General features: G+C 43.8%; 6 protein-coding genes and 1 long non-coding RNA gene across 7 annotated transcripts in view; 3 read left to right on the top strand and 4 right to left on the bottom strand.

The window, feature by feature from the left end:
* Positions 1-23540, bottom strand: part of LOC120420420 (ubiquitin carboxyl-terminal hydrolase calypso) — a 227525-nt gene that overhangs the window by 11935 nt on the left and 192050 nt on the right. The gene's annotated exons all lie outside the window — the stretch shown is intronic.
* LOC120420432 (histone H2A-beta, sperm-like) lies at positions 257-1096 on the bottom strand. The gene is made up of 2 exons (XM_039583455.2): positions 770-1096; positions 257-695 (listed from the first exon to the last, which is right to left on the bottom strand). Exons 1-2 carry the CDS (start codon positions 982-984, stop codon positions 503-505), a joined length of 408 nt encoding a protein of 135 aa, XP_039439389.1. The 5' UTR covers positions 985-1096; the 3' UTR covers positions 257-502.
* Positions 7998-11322, top strand: LOC120420430 (transmembrane reductase CYB561D2-like). The gene is made up of 3 exons (XM_039583452.2): positions 7998-8138; positions 8307-8680; positions 10711-11322. The coding sequence occupies exons 1-3, from the start codon at positions 8069-8071 to the stop codon at positions 11227-11229; spliced, it is 963 nt and encodes a 320-aa protein (XP_039439386.1). The 5' UTR covers positions 7998-8068; the 3' UTR covers positions 11230-11322.
* On the bottom strand, positions 11383-21607 carry LOC120420433 (transmembrane protein 42). Its single transcript, XM_039583457.2, has 2 exons — positions 21376-21607; positions 11383-11684 (listed from the first exon to the last, which is right to left on the bottom strand). The coding sequence occupies exons 1-2, from the start codon at positions 21493-21495 to the stop codon at positions 11409-11411; spliced, it is 396 nt and encodes a 131-aa protein (XP_039439391.1). The 5' UTR covers positions 21496-21607; the 3' UTR covers positions 11383-11408.
* Positions 11783-13247, bottom strand: LOC120420427 (uncharacterized). Its single transcript, XM_039583450.2, has one exon. It carries the CDS (start codon positions 13048-13050, stop codon positions 12064-12066), a length of 987 nt encoding a protein of 328 aa, XP_039439384.1. The 5' UTR covers positions 13051-13247; the 3' UTR covers positions 11783-12063.
* Positions 15455-16046, top strand: LOC120420434 (uncharacterized). Its single transcript, XR_005605851.1, has 2 exons — positions 15455-15595; positions 15684-16046. It is a non-coding gene; the product is annotated as an uncharacterized LOC120420434 (long non-coding RNA).
* The window catches only part of LOC120420426 (lissencephaly-1 homolog), a 130497-nt gene continuing 128746 nt past the window's right edge, over positions 21790-23540 (top strand). Inside the window, exon 1 of the mRNA XM_039583448.2 lies at positions 21790-22059. The gene's annotated coding sequence lies outside the window, so the exon portion shown is untranslated. The remainder of the gene's footprint in view (positions 22060-23540) is intronic.

Genomic DNA, 23540 nt, shown 5'->3' with positions numbered 1-23540 from the left:
CTTGACAATCTGTAGTGAAGATGGATCTACGAGGTCGAATTAGGAAGTTCATTTTTCGAGTGTTTTCATAGCATTTCCTTAATAGTCAGGACCCGGTGCCTGCAATCCCCGTTACAGTTTATATGGAATTCCAATAAGAATGTAACAGAAAAATCAGGCTTCGGGTCCAGACTGTTAATAAGGTGAGGAAGGCAAAAACGTAGGCGTACAAGGAATGAATAATAAATATCGGAATGAAAGATAAAGTTCTGATTCAAGAAATACTGCGTGTTTTATTACATAGGTAATCGATCAATGTTAAAGAATACAACCTTATCCAAACTAAACAAAGGCTCAAACAATAGAACCGATCTAACGATAGAATCAATCAAACGAAAATCTGCGCTTCAGAACGCTATCCTTAACAACTACAATTGAAGAAACAATAAAGCGAGCATGTTTGGTGGTGGACAATGCAATTTTGTACGTTCAAGTGTCGTGGGAGCTCTGCTCCGGTCATCTTCTAATACTCCTGGCTCGGTCCGCCCTGGGATGATTCCATCGACGATTTAGACTTGCTGCCCTTGGTACTCTTGGGCAGCAGAATCGCCTGAATGTTGGGCATCACGCCACCCTCCGAGATGGTCACGTCCCGGAACAGAACGCTCAACTCGTCGTCGTTCCGGATGGCCAGCTGAATATGACGCGGAATGATTCTGTTGAAATCGAAAAAAAATCCGTTATTTCCAACTTCCTCAAGGGTACCCCTCCCCCTCCATACTCAACCTACCGCGACTTCTTGTTGTCCCGGGCCGCGTTGCCGGAAAGCTCCAGAATTTCCGCAACCAGATACTCGAGGGTGGCTGCCATGTAGATGCTGGCGCCGGTTCCAATCCGATTTGCGTAGTTGCCCGCCTTGAGGTACTTGAGGCACCGTCCTACCGGGAACTCCAGCCCGGCGCGCGACGACTTGGTGCGGGAAGCCGATTTCACTTTGGCGGACATTTTGAGGCTGGTTTACAAGTTTTCTTGCGAGATTTAAGCAGCGAGCTGGTTCAGACGCGATCAACGAATGATTTACGATGGCGCTAAAAGAAACGATAAGCCAGAGAAAACCGCGCGACGATCAGTTTCCACGGTGACGGAATACAAACGATATTTTCTTGTATTTTGTGCAGGGCTGGAATTGGAACCGGTTGGGGTTGATGAACCGGTTGCACGTTAAAATTAAGACGATGCACGCAAAATCCAGATAACACAGATCTGCGTTAAAAAACTACACAGATTGTCTAACAGTTCTAGCTTTCAAAACATGGGTGTTTTTTTACACTGATCTGTGTAGAATGGCTATTTCCCGAATTTTTGAAAGTGAATACAACATTTTTTGTTGAGAGGACTATCCAGGTTTTTAAGCGAAGATGGCGTTCTAATGGTGAACGTCCGAAATGTCAAAATCACGCAGTGGTACCAATATTCCGAAAGAAGTGTGCCATGGCATGACAGCCACATTTGTTTTCTAATGTTGGTGCTACTGCGCGATTTTGACATTTCGGATGTTCACCATTAGAGCGCCATCTTCGCTTAAAACCCTGGATAAGGCTTTCTAGGCCCAGTGAAAAAAACATAATTTAATTCAAAAATGACGAACTCTTCGTCACAGTGTCCTGATGCAAACAATAGAGTTATCTAAGCCCGATCTCACGCACACTAGCACGCCATTTGTTTTGCTGGCCGGTACAAAATTTAACCTCAATCTTTTTCGTGTACGTACACGCAATACATGCGCACGTAGATAACTCTATGATCGAGCTGTAGCTGTCACAGCCCTGCGAAGTATGTTGGCTGACATATCGGGCAGTCAGTCAAAAAAACCAGCTAGAAGTCGCCTGACAAAAAACTTTTGCTAGAAAGAGATAGGAAACCTGATGCAAACAAACGTCCAGCTGTCATGTAAACATACTTTAAATGCGTTGGTAAATTTGTGACTAGAAAGCCTTATTGCAACTTTCTCATAAACATACATTGAAAGACTGCAAAAGGCATTTAGGCCTTGAAAATATAAGTTTTCTTATCCATATGTTCAGTTTCCTAGTTTACTTTGAAATTACTCTCAAAGTAAGCGATTTTCTAAACAAAACAAAACAAATCATTATACAACTGATCATAAAGATACATTCAAGTAATACCCGAACACTAATTTGAGCATTTAAAAATGCTTACCTTGGAAAATTTTATCAAAACACTACTCAAATTTTGGATTTATTGACATTATCGATCAATTTAAAATTTAGAAAAAAGTTCGCTAAATATTTTCTCAAAACTAAATATCACAATTTGTTTAATTTGAGCAGAATTCAATACAATTTTGTAAAATTTCTATTTTAAATTAATTATAAGTTTGAGTGCATTACCCATTCAATCATTCGAACGTTTAGATCAGAAATCTTGACATAGAGACCGCCAAATACACCATTCTTAAAAATCTGGAGCAACATTTGAAAAAGGCGCATAAGCATTTTGACAGATAGAACTATTTCGCAAATTCTGAGACAACAGGTAACTATTCAACAAAACCTGCTGCGTTTGAAGGTAGCTGGGAAGGTCAACTATTGTTTAACACTTCGAGTTTTGTGAAAAAGTTACTTGTTGTCTTGGAATTTTCAAAAAAGTTTCAGCTGTCAAAATGCTTAACCACCACGTTATCCGCCCTTTTTTCGTGTTGCTCCAGAAATAGCCTTTTCATCAAATTTTTGAAAAAAAGCGAAAGAATCGTTGAAAAGAGGCGCTCGCACATCAAGAGCCAAAATAAGCGGCTCCTGAAAATGAGCGGTTTTGCCCAGGGGGGCGACATCTATATCTCACTACAGGCAGCTCGCCCGCAGCCAACACAAGTTGTCAACTTCGGCACCAGAACAAAAGGGAAATGTCAACTTCGGCTCTAGCACAAAAGAACAGCTGTTCGTTACGGAACCAAAACAAAGCAACTGCGTACTGTAAAAAAAAAAGTACAAAAACTGCAGGCATAAAATGGAAATAAAGTAATTATTGTTTCAATGTAAAATTTTACCGCAATGTACGTTCAAGAGTTAGTGTATGTTTGTGAGGTGTTTTTTTTCATTTTTTTTTTTTGCAAAATAAACTACTAAAGTTGGGATTATTAAGCACACATCGGGCCGATGACCTCATTTAAAGTTGTACTTTTATCACATGAAACGTTTAACTTAACTACTGTGTAATTTGACTTTTACTAAAGTAATTCTTATAACAAAAATTGAATTATTAAAAAAAGAAATATTTTTGTTTTCACTGTGCGCAGTTTTCGCGCGTTATCAATCTCAATCACCCAAGATGGCTGCCGTTAGCATCCCCCTGGTTTTGCCCACCTCTGAATAATGCTGATCGGTCCACTACTTCCCCCGACTTCCCCTCTTTTCGCGACTGACACCGAACCGGTAGCAGGCGTGGCCGAATGGTTACGCTGTTCGCTTTGAAAGTGGGTGATCATGGGTTTGATTCCCATCTGCCTTCCACCGGATGGGGAAGTAAATCATCGGTGACGGCCTTAGTTTTTTTTTGTTTTGCTGTTAAGTCATTCCAGGTGTGTGAGTCGTCTCCTTACTATAAAAGACAAAAAAACAGCAAACCAAGCCTGCTTCGGTGGAATCGCTGGTGGCGTTTGGACTCGCAATTCAAAGGTCGCCAGTCAATCCTGGGGAAGAAGGTTCCTTGGAATAAAAAGAGGCTTTGGTGATCTCCCACATTCAAGGTTTCGGACTTCTAGCACAGACAAACAGACGGGACACTCGAGTGCCGGACCATCGTCCTTCAAAAACGGTTATTTCAAATGCAATTTTGTTTCGGCATTCACTCACCCGGCGCTGATGGCGCTGCTGTCGTGACAGCTCACCCGTCTTTTCTCAGTGTGTGTGTTGCTTTTTTTTGTTTTTAAGTTGAGCGTGAGCACGTGCGAAGCAGCAAATGAGAACACAAAAATTTATGGAATTCAGAAAATCTAACGGTGAATCGCAATCCAGGTTTTGCAGGAAAAGGTTGGGGCAGCCTTGGCCATAGCCTCTTGCCCCAATATTAACCCGGTGGGCCTGTTCAACTGCCTGCCGATGTCGAGGCTGCTGCTGAGGTGCCCGCTACTGCGGAGGAGTCATCTCATTCGGAGCAACCTGCTTATCCTTCGTGGACTGCTGCTCAGATTGCTGCTGCTGGTCGTCCTTTTGGCCTTTTGGCGATGTTGCGCCACTCAATCTTTTTTCCACAGTTAAGTTTCTGTGGTTCTGTTTCGAGATAAATTTAACGGCAGCATGTTTTGGAACCTTTCTCTTGCTTTTATTGTTTGGCGCAACTTAATTGCGCCGTGGACACGTTCCCCGCGGATGTTTCCTGGGGGAGGAGGAATCTTCGATAGAACTTGGAAGCAACGGGGAGGACCAGTAGTGGTTTGATCTCTATCGTTGCGGTTTTAGTGCGTCGTTGCTGGTGCTGCCGCATGATTTGGCTCATGAGGTTCTGCCATTGGAAACGGAACTGATTCACCGTCATCTTCGACGTTGATTTTTATTTTTTGCATCGGGTACTGACGATCAGCATTTACAAAATTATGTCGGTCAGCTGTTGATGTTTTCAGTCGTTAAGGCTTGATTGTCTCACGCATACACTGACATGACACATGACAGTAATGGATTTGTATTGGTATGTTTGGGCTGCGCTTCGGCATCAGCTCACCAGGCAGCGCTGGCGTCGCCGTGATCTGATGGGGTTGATTAAGGACGATGGATTTCAAAAATAATTTGTATGGAGAGTCACGTCTGTTTGTCTGTGCTTCTAGGTTCGAGCAGAAACTTATAATAGAGACCACAAAAGTCCTGTGGGTCGTTACAGTGGATGGTTTGTTTCGTTGTTTGTTTGTATTTGCCTTTTTTGCTTTCAAATTCGCTGTACAGAGCGGATTCGCTAATTCGAAAGGAACTGCATTCGAATGAGCGAACGCTCAACTTAATGTAAGGTATGCACTTCGGAAGAAACCGGTCAAGAAAACTTTCAAATGGGCAGCAGCGCCGGGTGAGTGATTGCCGTAACAAAATTGCATTTGAAATAACCGATTTTGGTTCGGCACTCGAGTGTCCCATCTGTTTGTTTATGCTAAAACATTGAATTGGGTCCTAAAATTAAGTTTGAATTTGTGATATTATGGTTAACTGCGATCAAGCTTATTTTTCTAAGTACAATGACCCTTTGTACGACCACAAAGGATTTAAAATTGATTTTTAATTCAATGTTTAAAAATTAACTTCGTGGCCCTTCTTCGCAATTCGCAATTCGCAATTTTCAGTGTAAGAACGGGCCTTGACCGATCTTATGCACCAGGTTCCCGACGAACACGCACTGCCCTTACACCTACATCTCACCCTTGCTCTGAGTCAGTACGAGCATCACGCTAGAACATGCTTTGAGTGTTCGTGCCAGGCATGCACACCTTCTTTTCCGGTTACGCATTTTAACTCGGCCGGGGGTGGTACATTACGTATGGTTTGATGTAAGTATAAGCGCCTAACCATTTATAGTGTGCCTATCAATTTTCATTAAAGCAAAAACTGTTTTATTTTTAGTTTGAATTCAAAAACTAATTGTTATTTAGTGTGTATTGTTTTCTCCTGAAATCTCCCCTATTGTTGAGTTGTGTTTATCTGTTGCTATTTCTTTTGTCGCGGTGTTGTGTTACAATATTTTGGTCCTAAGCATTTTAGAAAAGTTTTTCAAAAGTACAGTACATAGTAATATTTGTGTTAATCCTTTAATCATTCCATAAATTGAGTAAGGGCTCGAACCTCACTTGCTTACGAAAAAGGTGAAGTTTCAAAACAATGCACAGTGAAGGAAATATACTATGTAGTAAAAGGAAGATAGTAATTTCTGAAGTAGATATAGAAATTAACAATAGTTAATAAAAAGAGGTAACAAACAAGCTTAGATTGTATTGAGGGCAATTTACAGGGAAGATGAGAAATTATTCAAATAGATAAATAAAGAAAAGGCACATGATAAACAAAATTGACATCGCTGCCAAATTAAGGGAAAGCAGACAGTTTTTTACAGCAACATCAATTGGTAAAATAGAGTGGAAAAGCGTTGAGAAATAAGAGAATCAAATAAGTAAAATCGAAATTAAATGGAGGATAGTAAACAGAAGCCGTTTTAGAAAATCAGTGAAAACAAAATAAACAGAAGATAGCTGATAGCTGAAATGGAAAGAAGAGAAACCCCGTTCTGCGATGCTCAGGTACATCCACAGCAGTTGACTCAAAAACGAAACTATTGGCACTACGCCCCCCGGGGCATGGCCTTCCTCTAACGTGGGATTTCTGCTCCAGCGCCTCTGACGAGACAGGAGAAACCGGGACCGACGTTTTACTTCACCATCCGATAGAAGCTCAGTGGATAAGGCGGGAATCGAACCCGCGTCTCATAGCATCATCGGGATCGGCAGCCGAAGCCGCTACCCCTGCGCCACGAGACCCACAGTTGACTCAACATACTGCGAATCAAAACAATACCGTCTGCAATCACAAATTACTTCCCTTTCCCACATTGTCGCGCCCCTTTCTTTTAGCCGTCTCTACTCTGACCCTCGCTGGTCAAAGGTTTACGAGTCGTTTCCACAGGCCACCAGCTAGGTTACACCTTGTCATCATGATGACTAAACCAAGCCAACGTGGAGGTAAGAAAATAGGACACTTGCAAGGAACCAGAGCCATGCTGTTTTGTTCAAACAGCACTACGGATGTAGTTGGGCTCCTTCCGGGATGTTCCTCGCCTAGGTGTGTCAACCGACGAGTATCATCAGTATCATGCACCCTTGGCCTGCAACTTCGTGGCCCTTCTTGACAGAAAAGGTCCTACTTGACAGTTCGTTCCAAGGGAACCATAGTTGATTCATTGGAAAAATCTCTTGTCTTGTCAATTTATTATTTTGCACTAAAATGAAAAAAAGTGATCAGAAATGGGTTTGAATCGTATTTTTTACTGTTGTACACTAAAATTGACCTAGGGCTTTAGGACCCAATTGTTTCAATAGAAAACTCATTTAACCAACGTTTCAATTTGTCTGAAAGAAAATACAAACGTTTAAAATCTTACAAGCTATTTTTGGGCCTGCGGCCAGGTTTTTTTGAAATGGGACTACAGTACCTTCGAGTAAGACGTAGTCTTACGTCGAAAAACTTACTCTAGAATTGTGCTAGCTGAGCGAGCTAAGGGAGCGTTCTTTTATTACGTAACGCAGTAGGGGGTGGGGGAGGGGGGGGTCTTTGGCCGTGTTACGCTCCATACAAAATTTTTAAAATTTGTATGGAAATTTTGTTACGAGGGGAGGAGGGGGTCTAAAAGTCCGATTTTCGCGTTACGTAATAAAAGAACGCTCCCTAAGTTTTAATTTCAAATTTGATGTACACTCAAAGTCAGAAGTATCCCTCAAAAGGGTACTTTCAATCCTCAAAAAGGATACTTTAGGGTATGTCAAATTCAGTACATTTTCGATACCCTTTTAAAGGGTGACGACGGGTGAACTTGAAAAAAGGATACTTTTTACTTTGAGTGTATATTTCACTAGAGATCCTAAATAGGGAGACTGGTCGAAGTGAATTTGATGTACCCAAACAGACACGAGTTTGACTTATCCAAACAAGCATTTGCCTTTACGCCCAGCAAAACTTATCAGTGATCGATTTATCTAGCTTAGACCAGTCTCCCTATTTAGGGTCTCTATATTTCACCCCTCCTAACCTCAGTGACGTTCTGAAGGATTATAATACATTTAAATAAAACTGATTAAATTGCAATTATAGTTGCTCCCAAAGATGCTCGTCGCACCCGTTTCGATAAGACGCCAACCTCTTCATATTCTCAGAAACTTCCAACACACATTTACTCGAAATCAACCAACACCGCGCCGGTAAACAGAGCCATGGCGATAGACCGCGCAGTACTTGATCAAAACTTACCTCATTTCAGTCAACACTTCAGTTTGGGATTTACTCGCGCGCAACAGCAGCCGGAGGTGAACGTCCACTTGCTGAAGATGGGAAACGAAATCGAAAGTGAACCCTCGTCGGTACCGTACGGGATTCTGGAAAACGGCGCCACATTCGGTGATTAAGTTCTCTTCTACTCACTGTTTGGGTTGGGATGAATTTTAAATCCTTTTTTATCCTCGAAATCGAACCGGTTCAAAGTTTTATCCACCCCTGCCCCATCAAAACAACACTTTTGACGGATCTTTTGCGTGTTTTTGGTGATGATTGTGATTTCGTCAACAGCTGATTTGGAAAGTGGCGATCGCGCAGCATCGAGTCAACGAGGAACCGAAAATAATTCTTATCACCACGGCGAGGACTGTAGCGTTATCATCGCCGCTGCTGCTGCCATGGAACAAGTGGAAACTGACGAAACGAGATTTGCGACGAAACGGTCCCCGACTGAGGAGGAGGACGACGAACAGCAACGTCAACAGCAGCAGAACTTGGCCAAACGAAACCAGCCCCAGTCGGTGAGGATGTTGAGCAAAAGGTTGGTGCTGGTGAACTTGCTGGCCAACTTTCTGATGTTTGCCATCGCCGGATTCATCACTTATCACTGTTTCAACAAGGCGACCGTGCTCTTCTCGTGGCATCCGACGTTTATGGCTGTGGGGGTAAGTTTGAAGTGGCACCTGTGGCCGCGAGGGGGTGGGAAAAGCGAGGGTGGTTCTAGCATTTTAGCGGTTTATTTGGTCACTAAAAGTTATGTTTTATTTTTTAAGTCACTTAAAATCACGACGAGTTGAATCTTGATTTCTTGAACTCAACGAAGTTTTGTTGTAATGTAAATTATCCGGCGTCCAGCGTTTGGTCAGACCTGGAATTGGATTGAAGAGAAAAAGAATTGCTGAATTGCCAAACGTTCAAAACTTAAAAATAGTTCAAAAAAAAAAATACTTTTTTGAACAAAAAAAACTTTTCAATTAGAATCTAATTTTCACTACCTGACAACTAAACGCCCTGGCTTGCGCAACGCCTACCACGTCCGAAGCTCCGCCCTCGGCCAAACTACGCTTGCGCGAGCCGAGCCGAACGCCAAACAAACAGTCTTGCGCAGGCGCGCATAGCAACCGTAGCAACCCGACAACGTAGCAACCGTAGCAATAAACAACGCGAAAAGTTATAAATAGGGGTGCCTACCCAGCAACCGCCAATTGAGTCCAACTATCATCATGAACGGAGGTATGCTGCTCAAATTTTTCCGAATAATTTTTCGGTCTTTTTTTCAGGCCCAAATGGACTCTAATTTCACTCCGGACCAAGTTCCGGATGTAGAAATGACCAATTTAAGGAATAATTACCTCGATGTGGCCACTGAGGCCACCGTTCAAGAATGGTTCGGAATGATAAACGAAATTCGCCGTAACTCGGTGCTTCCGGGCCCGAGATCGCTTGCGGAACTAGCTTTCGCGGCGATTTCGGTCCCGGAACCACTGGCAGGTATAAGAATTCGTATTTTTGAACCGTCTGTGGTGTTTCCGGGACCGCGATCGCTGGCGGAATTAGCCTACGATGCGATCCCGGTTCCGGAATCATCGTCGGATGATTTGAGCAACTTTTTCGACCATTCTGCGGTGGATCTGGAAACGGATCCACTTGCAGATCCAAATTCAATGTGTAACTATTTCAATTCAAACCTTTCGGACGAATCTGTGGTGGATCCGACTCCGTCGGGTTCACTGTCGGATAACCAAATTCAAAGTGTTATAATTGATTTGGAACCAACTGCGGCAGTTCCCAATACGGAATTGCCAGCAGAACCAAATTTCAAAGTTAATGTAGATTGTAAATATTTTTGGTGTTACGATTGTCGCAGTCCCAGGAACAGTTTACCCTGGACCTTGAGACTGCGATATTCAAAATTTTCAATGATTTCTAGATATTTTTCTTTTATTTTCGTTTGTATTTTAGTTGCAGTTTTGTTTGTTTTTAGTTTCTTTTAGTTAAATTTTCCTTTCTTTCTATTTCTTACTATTTTTCAAGTAGTTTGATTTTGGACCAACTTCAAAATTTTGTAGTGACTTTTTAGTTTGTAGAAGCGACCTGAGTACAGTTTGTTTGGATATTTGGTTGATTTTTCACCTTAATTTCTGCATTTTAATACGATCTTTAAAAAATATTTGGAAAAAAAAATCAAGCAAATTGGTAGATTTTCTTTTTTGCTTTCAAAAACAACCAAATTTGAGCTCTTTCTGTATGGTGTGAAACCCATATCAGACTATAAACGAAAATTTCAATCAAAATTCAGTTTGTTTAATTTTCTGTACGGTTTGAAACCCGTTATCAGACTATAAACGATCCTTTAGATTTTGCAAAAAATAAAACCAACCAAATTAGCTTGAAATCAAAAATTTCTTTAAAAATCGTATTGATATGTGCAAATTAAAGTGAAAAATCGGCCTTCAAAATTTGTTAGGACTCTTTTAAGTAAGGAGTCCACACCAGAAAGCTCCCCTTTTAGTTAAGTGTTGAGCTTTTTGGTGTGGGGGTGTGTGGTGGGCCAGTACTCAGGTCGCGAAGCAATTACTTTTTTTATTTTATACTTTAGTTGTAAGCAACTTTCTTTTCGTTTAAGACTGCAGAGCCAAACGCAGTTAAAAATTACGATTAGAAAATTAAATTAAACATCATCCCCATTCCACAGTACCTGGTCCTGATGTCCCATGCGGTTCTCACGCTGTCCGGCGCCAATCTGCTCACCTACCAGCGGCACCACAAAACCCGCGTCCTCGTCCACTGGCTGCTGCAGGCGGTGGCCGGTGTGCTCATCACCATTGCTTTCGTCTGTATCGTGCTGAACAAAATCCGCATGGGAAAGGCCCACTTCCAGACCACGCACGGCCTGTTCGGGCTGATCACCGTCGTCCTAACGCTGGTTTCGATTGGCGGCGGTGTTTTCACCAAGTACGGCTACCAGTTGCGCTCGGTGGTGCGACCAATCTACTCCAAAATCATGCACGGAGTGGCCGGAACTGTGACGTACATTCTCGGATCGGTCACCATCGGGTTGGGCATCTACTCGCGCTGGTTCGAGGAGGACAACGGCGAACAGGTGCGGCTGGCATTGCTCATTGGACTGATTGCCGTTACGCTGTACGTGATCATCAACCCGATCGCGGCCACCATCAGTCGGACCAAGACGGCGCTGAGGACTACGTTATAAAGAGACGATAATAATTAAACTAACGCAACTAATCCATTCCTTCCGCGCGGAACAACTCATCGAACTAACACAAATTTGTACTAATTTTACAAACGAAAAGATGCGACTTTTTAATAATATATTTTTTTGTAAACGTCTTGTTATACACAATTAAAAAAACTTAAAAAAAAATACACAAATTAAGACTGCTTTTTCTTCGTCTGCTCGTCGTCGTTCACAATCAACAGCAGCCCGGCCAGCACCAGTGCCGTTCCGATCCACCACAGGAACGAGGTCCGCTCGTCGAATATGAACCACCCGAGCAGGGCCGAGGCGGTGTAGTTGGTGGCCGCACTGACGAGCGCCGCGACCAACGTTCCGCCGTCCGAGTGGAGCGCTTTGACGAAGAAGCGCCAAACGCACGCGTTCAGCAGCACCATGATGACGATGCACGCGATCTGGGCGAGCAGCTCGAACTGGAAGAGGGGGTGGGATTTAAGTTATCGATCGTGAGTCGAGAAATTAAGATCGAAATACAATGCAATGTGTAATTCTTTCGAATTGAGTGAACTAGTTATAACTTTGTAGACAAAGATTTATTTACCATCGATTTGTTAAAATGAGAAAACTTTAGTCGATACATCTATGCAAGAGAAAAAAAAAGAAAATCAAAAGAACCTTACTCTACTCTACTTTTTGTGACCCTAACGAAAATAAGCTGAACAAAAGTACAATTTAGTTTCAGGTGTTAAAATTGAAATTATGCATTTCGCTCAATGCACTGCCAAAAAATAGCAAACAAAAAAAAACGTTTTTTGTATATTCGTAATACGAGCCAGCTGCATCGTCTCCTCTCTATGTCGTGCTCAGAATCTCGTCAATCAGCCGCAAAATGCCGATCTTGAGCTTGCGCTTCTGGTCCATATTCATCGACTGAATATCGGGGATGAGACTTTTGAAGAAGTTGTTGTCCGCGTCGGCCGCCGCGTTCGACGTAAACTGCTGCTGCTGCTGTTGGAGGGGTGACGCGTGCTGCCGGAGTGTCGCACTCGACGAGGCCGAAACCGGCTGCGACTGGGTTTGGCCGCCTCCGCTCGAGAGTGGCGTGGCCGCGTACAGCGTGGTGGTGTTGGCCGGAGTCGCGCTGAGCGTGGTGTACGTGTAGTGCTTCACCGGCGAGAGCGGGTCTTTCTTCATGGAGTTTGTTGTCGGCGGGGCGGAAACGGCAATCTGGTGGACCGTCTCGATGCGTGGCTGCTTGGACGGAGTGGCCTCGATGATTTCGTACGTTGTGGTCGTCGTTTCCTGGTTCTGCTGCTCGGCCATGGGAAGAATCTTGATCGATTGAATGATGCTTTGCTTAATTTGCTGGTGATCTTCCTCCTGCACGTCGATCGTCTCAATCTCCTGCCCATCATCCTCCTCGTCGTCATCGTCCGCCTTCATCAGCTCCCGGCCGCTGCCACTGCCCTTGATCCAGGCCGTTTCTTCCGCCTCACACATCGAACCCTCGCCGTCCTTCATCTTCAGGTACGGCACCACAAACTGCATGTGGTTGTACAGGTAGTACGGCTTCCGGCGCACGTTGGAACCGCTGTCCGCGTTGTCCCGCACAGACTTCAGGTACCGCGTCATGCAACAGCGCAGGTTCCGCCAGCGCTTCTTGCACAAATCTACGCTCTCAGCCATCGTGGCCGAAACCTCCTGCCAGGCGTTGTCCTGCACTTGGGCCTGTTTGTACTCGGTGCTGTTGCTGTCGAACAGACACGGATGTTTCTTGACGGCGGACACAAACGCAATGTTGAACTGCTGGTCCTCCGGAGTAAGCTTGGTTGGACCCATTTTTTCTGAGCTCGCAACGGGGGACAGTTTATTTTCGCCCTCGGCGGTCAATGCGTGATGATCAAAGGGTTGCAAAGCTTCGGCCCTCCGTATTGGGGGAAACCTTTTTCCGCACCAGAAATTTACAAAATATTTTTCCCTCAATTTTTCCAGCCAGTAATCACAAACACTTTACAAACAACTAAAACGTCACGAATTTTAATTTTATGCGCAGTGACAACAGAAACGTAACGCACCCCGTGCAAGTTTGATAACGCCTTGATGTTTGTTTACCGATACACGCTTATAAAAGATGGTATACAAATTTATACTCAATATTGAGTACAAAGCATATTCGCTTAGTCAATTTAAACTACGTTCGCTTCTTCATGCAAAAAAAAAATGTTCGCTTTACCGCATTACTTTGGCGTTCTAGAGCTCTTACACTAAGGCCCGACCAAGGTAATTTTAAGAACATTTGTTAAAAATGCTGCTTATTAAATTAACTGTGGCTTATTGGTGAAAGTAAACGCAAATACGGTATAATGTACTATGCTTCCACAAAATAGCATGGTAGCAATTAAGGAATCATTATCATTCTCTACATATTGGAGGGTTAAAATAACCAATCCGCTCTCAACATAGTAAAACTGCAAGATTCCTAATTGCAACATGCAAGATTCCTAATCGAAACTAGGTGTCCGAAGGTTTGAAACGGCGAGACAATCCAAACCTCTTTTTACACCCGGGATTCGAACTGACGAACTTTAGATTGTGAAGCGACTTTACCGAGCCAGGGCACAAGGAGTCGATTCCTACGCCTGGACTGAGCTAACGACCTAACCCCTAGGTAAGACCGGGGCCAACATTTACTTCCCCATCCGAAGAAAGGCGTGATCAGATCTCATCTCGAAAAATGCTACCGGGACCGTCTGGGATCGAACCCAGGTTGACTGGGTGTGAGGCGACTATAGTCGTTTACGCGTACCATTACACGACTGCACCACCAACCCCAACAACTGCCACTGAAAAGTTAATTTAGACGTTTGTGGCATGCTTTTAAATTAAGTGAAGAACAAATTCATTCGGGGTTTGAAAAAGTTAACTAAATTGAAAATTACTATTTCTGGAGCAGTTTGAAAGGGATTGCTTTTACGGCTTCCTATTTAAACGCGTGTAATGAAAAGTCATAAGAGCAATGTCGTACCGTCCCTTTCAAATTTTGCTCCAGAATTCCGGGCTAAAAAATATTCATTAGGATTCGTTCAAAAATTACGTCCATTAATAAAGCTATCTAGACCCAGTGAAAAAATATGATTTAACCTTGAATTTAACCCAAAAATGACGAACTTCTCGTCACGGTGTCCTGATCTCGATCTCGAGCCAGATCGACTTGAGGCTCGTGCGAAAATTCTCAGTAGGAATGATCGAGCTCGAACTGTGTCACAGCCCTGCGAAGTATGTTGGCTGACGTATCGGGCGGCCAGTAAAACAAACCAGCTAGAAGTCACCTGACATAAAACATTTGCTAGAAAGAGATAGAAAATCTGATGCAAACAAACCTCCAGCTGCTATGTAAACATACTGTGAATGTGTTTGTAAATTTCCGACTAGAAAGCCTTATTGTTTGCATAAGATTTGCTATCTCTTTCTAGCAAAAGTTTGTCGTCATGCGACTTCTGTTTTTTTTTTTGATTGACTGCTCGATACTTCAGCCAACATATTTCGCTGGGACTCTTTCAGCTCGAGCTCGATCATTGTTTACGTCATTTTCAGGCTAAAGTTTATTTAAAATCTTCACTTGGCCAAAAAAGCCTTTAAGAGTTCCGCTACGCACACTAGCACACCATTTGATTTTGCTAACCATACAAAATTTAACCACCGACACCGACGTAACACTCCATGTAAAAAATCTGCTGAAATGTGTCCCAGCACGACTCACCCCAATTACTTCCTTGGAATCACCCCTTGCCGATAAAAATATATTTCGCAACACTGCTCGACCCATTGTTTGCAAACAAAACGTAGTTTATGAATGAATCAGCTGATTTGTGTTTACAAACAAAATAGAATCAGTGTTGCCTTGCTAATACATTTTTCGAAAAACCGTTTGACAGCTCACCGGACTTACCGGAGGGGTGATGCAAAGAAGGGTCCTCTTTTTTACTTGAGTGTTACGTCGGTGTCGGTGATTTAACCTTACTTCTTATCGTGTACGAACACGCAATACACTCAAACCCCGATGATTTGACAACAACGTTTGTCAAACGAACGGGGTCACTTTTTAGTTCGACACCTCTTTTACACGGAGTTCACACACACTACCAAACGCAAGGGGAAAACCACTCTACATAGTGCCCTTGAGCAGGCTGTGCCTCAAAGTTGCCCAACGTGCCCGCAGGTGCCCGAGTAAAGTTGCCCTGAGGTGAAAATCAATAATCAGTGAGAAATGCTAAGCAACCATTTTAGCAACAATGTTTACATTTTTTAATGTGTCAGTTGCCTTTTTGAGGAAAAGATTTTTCTAAAGATTTCTTTTAGAAAAATTACATTTAGAAATATTGTGGTGAGATCTGGAAATGTTAGATTCATTGTGTTTGTAATTATGTTTTATTTTTTTTCCCTTCTCGCAATGAAAATCTGGAAAACTACAGAAGATCTCGGACCCATACAAGTGTTTGGCGGAGGTCCAGTTTGGTGGCGCCAACGCGTCAGCCGGGGAAGCCGATAAGACCACAGATACAACTGTTGAGTTTGGGAGATTGTCTGTCCTGAATCTCTGACTGTGTGACTGGATACATGGGAAGGACCTCAGCCAGGTCCAGATGTTAAATAAGGCCCTTCCAGTTTATGAATCTGCTGTCCTGTACCGGGGAGTCTATGGATAACGAGGAACTGATCATAATACTGAGAGCCTTCCCCGTCATCGATGGTTACAGCCCTGAAGAAAGAATTTGTTCAAGACAAAACGAGTTCTAGCTAGAGGAACATGAAATAAAAGATTTATTCAACAAAAACCGCAAGAATCGCTAAAAAAATCCTTTGTAACCATCGAACGACTTTTTTTTATTAAACAGAATATTTGTTGAACCATACACTATTCGTAAAGTCCTGCCCGACTCAGGGGGCCTGAACCCCAGCACATAAAATAAATGGATTTTAAAAATAGGCCAGTTTGCGTTTGCTTTCTCTTAAGACACACATTTTGATTTTAAAGAGGGTTCAATTCAAAATTCGAAAAAGAGATTTCAGCTGGACAGCGATTCTGTGACCAACAAAAAATCGCCAAGTCTGGAATTAGCTGCAGCTAACACACCATCTTTGCCAAGATCTTATTAGTATTGGCGGGATTTTTTGGGCAAGTCGGAGCGGAGCATCATTCCGAAAAGAATGACGCCAGAATCAACCTCCACCTATGTGGCAATGTGGCATGGAACCGGATTCTTTAACGAAATCTGGAGTTTGCCAAATATAATTCTCAAATCCCAGGGATTTTGAAATCTAGAAAGATGTCACTTTCTAAACCAAACTAATCCATAACACAACAAAATCTTGTTAAATTTTCTTTGGATTGCTGTGATGTTTTGATAGTTTTTTCAATTGTCAAATGAGCCGAAAGGTGCCTAGAAATGTTCCCAAAGGTGCCCGATGTGTGCCCAAAGGTGCCCGATGTGTGCCCCGGGCACTTTGATCAGAGTGGTTTTCCCCTTGACCAAACGTTTGTTTTGATAGAGTGCGTGAGCGCCGTGTAAAAAGTGACAGTTCGTCACTTTTTAGTTTGACTTTGACCAACCCAACGGAGTACAAACTAAAATAGTGTCAAACGAAAAAGTGACCAACTACCGGAGGTTGAGCGTACACTCAAAGTCAGAAGTATCCCTCAAAAAGGATCCTCAAAAAGGATACTTTCTATCCTTTTTTAAAGCTCACCCGGCGTCACCCTCAAGGGCATTTCAGTGAGCAAAAGAGTTCCTCAATTTTGCCCAGAGTAACGAGAGTTTCTCAATGTTCCTCCGAGTTACTCCGGTTGCTTTTCACCAATCCCACCTACATAGATCAACCTTGTGTTTGAAAAAAATGTCAAGTGCTGTTGCTAAGGTTTGTTTGTTTTGAAAAACAAAATCTTTTATCTTGCAGGCCCAAATGCCAACAACAAGTGACCGGATTTACGGGGGCCAAGTTTAAAAAATTTCCCTCCCGTTAGCAGGCACGGCAGCGGATCGGTTCCGGATCTGCTACCGACAGCGGAAGTAACTCGTCGGCGGGGGCTATGTTCAATTCGTGGTTCCGCCGGTGGATTCCGTGTGGGTTCTGATTGAATATTACGAAGAGATCAACGCGGCTTGATCGAGGGTTGAAGCGGGAGCTGGATGAGCTGCGGGGGTCGGGATCGGAGACAGGAAGAAGGGGAAGAAACAGGACAGCGGCGTGAAGCTGGAAAAGTACGGCATTTATAACTTTCATCAGGACGAGGATGGTTTCATGTACGTTTACACGGATGGATCCTGGGAGGGCAATGGAACGGCGGCGGCCTGTGTCGGGCTGGGGATATACTTTGGCGAGGGACACGCTGAACGCGGTCAGTGGACGAGCGACCAACAATTGCGGAGAGTTTCAGGCGGCTGCGCTAGCGATTCGATTGGCCAAGCAGCAGGGCATCAAAAGACTAACCGTGAACCAGGGTTGATTGATATGCACGGTGTCGTGCTTAAATCATAGGAGACGGGTATCAAGTCGTCACCAAGCACGCATGTTTTTCAGTGTCTATGGTGATGCACGTCACTTTTTTCTTTTCTCGTGCTTACTTTTCTGGTAAGCACGTCACTTGACAAGCACATAGCTGCACGTGTGCTTATTTTCAGACGGATTTTTTTTAAATTTCAATAAGAGGTTTGTAAAATAATAATTTTTGATTGTGGGATAACATTAAAAGCTCTTTTATGTTTTAGATTGAGAATGAAACGCATAAAATAATGGAAAATTCGACGGAAAATCAACTCGACATTACAGTCTAGCCGGGAGTGTTATTGGCCGATTCAGAGGCCTGTTGTTGGATGCGATAATTCTGTCTTAAGTTGCCGAATGCAGTTTCCATCGCTGATTTCCGCGGATGGCTTCATTTCTGGATTTCATGCCGGTTCCAGTTTTATGGATGACCAGCGGGCTTTGCTAGTTCCAACAGGTAGTCGTCTTGGCTATTCGCCATCGCTCTGTGGCGGTCCTAGCACTTGTTTATGCGAGTGACCCTACTTTGAAGGTAAGGCCAGCTGCTTGAGGGTAGTCGACCACTAGACTACGGATTGTAGTCCTTTTACTGATTCATGCTACCTAGTCCGACAAATCCGTGGCAAGGTGGATGCTCTGTGTCCGGCCTCTTGGTTCCAACGATGGCAAAGCGATAGCTATTTTTATAATCTGCGCTCTAAAAATTTAATCGAAAACATATTTTATGTTTTTGAAGTACTCGGATTTTGGGAACCGTTTACTGATAAGTCCAATTTATCACACCAGTTTGAGCTTGAACCAACTCTCATCGAGTTCGTTGATTAAAAACGATGTGTATGTAATTTAAATATAGGCACGCGAAATCATAAGCACTGCGTGCTTAACATAAGCACGCGCACTGCTCAGCAATAAGTCATGTGCAGAGCCAAATCAAAGTACACTTAGAAAATTCGTGTGTGTCTATTCATCAACCCTGCCGTGAACACAGATCCCAAGTTTTTGATCGATTCCGTCACCAAGTGGCTGCCCGGCTGGAAGCGGAACGCGGGTAAGCCCGTTAAGAACCAGGTCGACTTTGAGGAGTTGGACCGGGAGTTGGCTGACAAAAGCATCAAGATCAAGTGGAACCACGTCGACGTTGATTGTGGCATTTTGGGGAACGAACGGGCGGACGCGTTCGCCCGGGAAAGTTCGGCAATTTTCCGCAGACAGAAAGCGAATTGTTGAAACGTTTGTTGATAAGTGGCTTTTAATTCTAGTTTACAATACACTGTTTTCCAAGTTCTTAATTAGTATGTAACTGTCCAGAATCTTTATTTTTTTAGAAACACTACTCAATCTCTCCGGATTGAGATCCACCTTGCGGCGTCGCTTCCGGTACGGGTCCGTGCCCGAGTCCAAAGAATCACGTCGCTCGTGGCGGACCGGTCATCGGTCCTCACCTATTGCCGCTTCAAACTCTGCGCAATAGCGCGCTTTTGGTGATCCAACTGCGGTTACAAATCCTTGGAGTTTTCGAGCGCCTGCTTGGCCGCGTTTATTTCGGCCTGCTGGGTGCTGTGGCCGTTGGAGCAGGCCAGGCGCTTGCCGCGGAAGTAATCAGCCATCATGTAGACGCGCGTGCTGGTCGGGCCGTTGCACTCGATGACCTTGCAGATCGGAATGTCCGGCTCACCGCCGTCCATTGTACGCAACGTGAGACAGCATTGCTGCAGCTTGCTCTTCGGTTGATCCAAATATTGCTCAGACTTTCGTTTTCCTGAAAAAGCGCGTATGCAAAGACTCGATCGGCCGTTTCGATACCACCGTCGAGCAGGAGTGCGCCCATCAGAGCTTCAAAGCAGTTAACCAGAGCTTGGCGAAGTTCTAGCTCGTGGCACAGGTCCGACTCATGCGCGTACAGCATAAATTTCTCCAGGTAGAGCTTTTTTGCGAGTACAGCGAGATGTTGATTCTGGACGATCGCTGTGCGTTACGTTGCAAGGCCACCTGGGAGAAGATCGCGGGGTTAAGAAAGCTAGACTAAATAAGCACTTTGATTTACCTACCTTCCTCCAGATCCGGAAAATGCAATGAATCTTCCGGTTCGGATATGTGCTGAAATTTTCCTTGTTTGGGTCAGGGCGATAATTTTCACATTGGCGAAAAAACATAAACAAACGACATTGTCATTGTCATGGTTGCATATACCAAGGTATCGACAATCGGGTGGGAATAAAGGAGAAAAGCTCGGAACTTAACCTCAAAGGTAAACAATCCAAATGAACTTTTTTGACAGGTGTCAGTTCCGGGACTTTGCATTTAAAATTGAATTTTGATCCGGTTGTTCCGTTTCGCATGGACACCAACACGGTCGGGAGCACGACAAGGACACGGTCACGGGAATGGCCAGGAACAGGCACCTACACGGCCAGGGACACGAAAACGGCCAGAAGCACGGACAATAACACGGTCAGGAGTCTGGACAAGGACACGGCCTAGAGCACGGCTACAGGAACGACCAGGAACAGGCACCTACGTGGTCAGGTGCACGTACACCAAAACGGCCAGAAGCACGGACAAGCACACGGGCAATAATACGGGAAAAAAAACTCGGATTATGATGTTTCGCGCAATCGGAAGCAAATTCAAATTTAAAAAATGCTAAGTCCCGATTTGACACCTGTCAAACCACTCAAATGGCACTCACAAAATGAATACTGAGTTCTTTGAATTCATTTGCTACGTCACGGTTTTCTTGCCTATAGAGGAGAAAATTGTGACGTCAGAAATGAACTCAAATCACTCAAAGTTCATTTTGTGAGTGACTTTAACATTTTGGCCTAGTTTGACAGCTACCTCGTTCCCAGGTTTTCTGTGGGAGAGAAAAGGAGGCGAATACTTTATGAAAATCATACCTGTCAAAATTCCTAGCCTCAAAATTTTGTCGCGTTGCTTTTCTCCTCTATAAGGCTTTCTAGTCAGAAATTTACCAACACATTCAAAGTATGTTTACATGACAGCTGGACGTTTGTTTGCATCAGGTTTCCTATCTCTTTCTAGCAAAATTTTTCTGTCAAGCGACTTCTAGCTGGTTTATTTGACTGACTGCCCGATATGTCAGCCAACATACTTCGCAGGGCTGTGACAGCTACAGCTCGATCATTGTTTGCATCAGGACAATGTGACGAGGAGTTCGTCATTTTTGAGTTAAAAATATATTTTTTTCACTGGGCCTAGAAAGCCTTATTGAAAAACTCGGGAGGAAGCTGAGAAACTCAGAGCTACTCCGAGTTACTCCCAGAGTTTCTCACTGAATTGCCCTTGGTCACCCTTTTAAAAGGGTATGTCAAATTCAGTACATTTTCGATACCCTTTTAAAGGGTGACGACGGGTGAACTTGAAAAATGGATACTTTTTACTTTGAGTGTACATGCGCACGTAGATAACTTTATTACCCAAACTTAGTTCACTTTTAATAAGTGTGTACAACTGTCAGGTCAGGTTTGAAATTTATCCAAAACTGGGTTATTTTCGATAACCGCATATTTTGAAAACAATCGAATATTTTTCACACCGGGCTGGAAAATTTCGGAGCTTAGCGAGTTCGCAAATGAAAATCCTTGCTGGAAAAAAACTCACCTGCTTGTAACCAGCATTTTCCGCAATTTCCTGCCCCAGCGAGCTCAGCTTGCCGAAGAAACTCGCCGACGACGCACAGAGGCCCGATATGATGGCAAAGTATGGCTTCGGTTTGCTCATTTTCCACTCACAAAACTCGAAATTCCGAACGTAAACACAAATCGATTTCTCGCGGCACTTTGACAGTTCGTTGCGCAAAAATTCAAAAACAAACCCAAAATTCGTAACGCCTGCTCTCGGGGGGACGGCGCCATCTTTTCAGCAGTGGGCTTATAAACTGTCACTACTGTCAAAGTTGAAAAATTGGCAGAACGAATTTTCGAGTGACGAGTCAAGCTGCGTTTTTGCGTTGGTGGTTTTTTGGAAAAGAAAGAAAAAAGGAGTTTCTCCGTCGTCGCGAGTTTTCCCCGACCGTTTCAGCGGGACCGTTCCGGTGGATATTGTGCGTGCGTGCGTGTGGGCTAGTGATTTTCTTCCCCGCGGGGTTTCGGAATTTCGTCCGAAGGTGCAGCACTTGTGTGGCGTCTTCGTCAGCTGCTGGCCGAGAAGACAGAGGAAAATAGGGTGAAACTTTCGAAAAAAAAGGCAACGGAATCGTTGTTCCAGCGGACCAGCGGACGGCCTCACCCGTGACCTCAGCGCGGCGACATCAGCGCGACCGATTGCGGACTCTGTACGGCTGCTGTAAGTACTGTTTTTGCTTCCGAAATATGAAGCAAAAATCGATTTCGATTCTCGCCACCTTTTAAATAATAGAGTTGGTACACAAGCTTGAAATTTATTGTTAAGAGGGTCGGGCACACACACACACACGTTCGTCAGTTTTGCGAAAATAAAAAAAAGAGCGAGCTGCTGATCAAAGATGGCTGGTTGGGAATTTGCACACACAAAAAACGACGTCGACGTCGATGGGTGGTGGAAAAATCGATTTCTTGCCCGAAATGCCCCCCAACTCCTCCGACAGCGGTGCGTGACCTTCCGTCGGAATGGCCACCGTCGGCAGGGATGCATGGGACCATATTGCATAAGGTCTGCGGGGCCACCTTTGTGATGTGGAAAATCGTCATCACAGCTGGTTGAACAAGAAAAAATAAAAACAATAATGAGTGATGAAGGGCAAAACGCGAACAAGAAGGGGGAGGAGGGTTGGTCGGAACCTGGTCCGAGAGCGCGACGCGCGTTGATGACACATCGCGTCGAAATTCTCGGACGAAGCAAATTACTTCACGCGACGCGATGACGACGAAGTGGACATTCTGCTACGCCTGCTAGTCAGCGAGTGGAATTTCATTGATTATTCTAATCGTGCTAGTGTCTGTGTATGTTTGTCTGTGGCTGTGTGTCTGTGTTGTGTTATCGCTTGAGCAGTCAATGAAAACAAAAGATCAGTTTGGGGCAGTTCGTCGAACGAGTTCCAAAATTAATGTCAAATTTAACTACTTCCTTGATATCTTAAATCAGCATTAATTTGTTACATTGCATGGTTCTGGACATTTGATATTCAAAGGGAATCCACTGCGCAAAACATACTCGGTGCAGTATGCTTATTTCAATCAAATTTGGATTTGTTTTAGCCTATCAGAACTTTGGCATTGCATTACAATGACAATTTTTATGTTTCAGTGGATTTTTTTTTACACCGGAACAGGTTCTTTACTCGGCGAGACGACTCTTACTCCTGGACCGAGCTTACTTCTAGGTTTAGGCCGTGACCAACATTTATTTCACAATTTTGTCAACTTTGAGTTGAAGTATTTCAGTTTTTGTAGGGAAAAAAGGCCGACATTTCATAAATGTTTAAATTAAATGTCAAACCCCCTAAAACACCGCAACTTTTTCCATAATAGGGTGATCCGTTTTTTCGCGGATTTGGCTGAACATTTTTGGTTGATTCCGTAAAGAAAATTGGCTGATGGCTGCCTAAGATTAAACAATTTTCAACCGATAAACAAATTGCTCATGTTCACATCACTGCCACTCGTAAATCCTAGCCTCATACCAGTCTACTAACCTTCTTAAAACTCACGTGATACTTTGTCGGAGATGCAGTCGTTTCGGCGGTCTCTATCACTCAAGTATCGGACTAACTAAATCAGGGGTGACCAAAGTAAGGCCCGCGGGCCAAACGTGGCCCGCGAGGTGATTTTTTGTGGCCCGCGGACTTA

Source organism: Culex pipiens, chromosome 2 (genome assembly GCF_016801865.2).
Source record: "Culex pipiens pallens isolate TS chromosome 2, TS_CPP_V2, whole genome shotgun sequence".
In the NCBI taxonomy this organism is placed as follows: Eukaryota; Metazoa; Arthropoda; class Insecta; order Diptera; family Culicidae; genus Culex; species Culex pipiens.
Note: the sequence above shows the minus strand (reverse complement) of the source record. Positions and strands in the feature narration are given on the sequence as shown.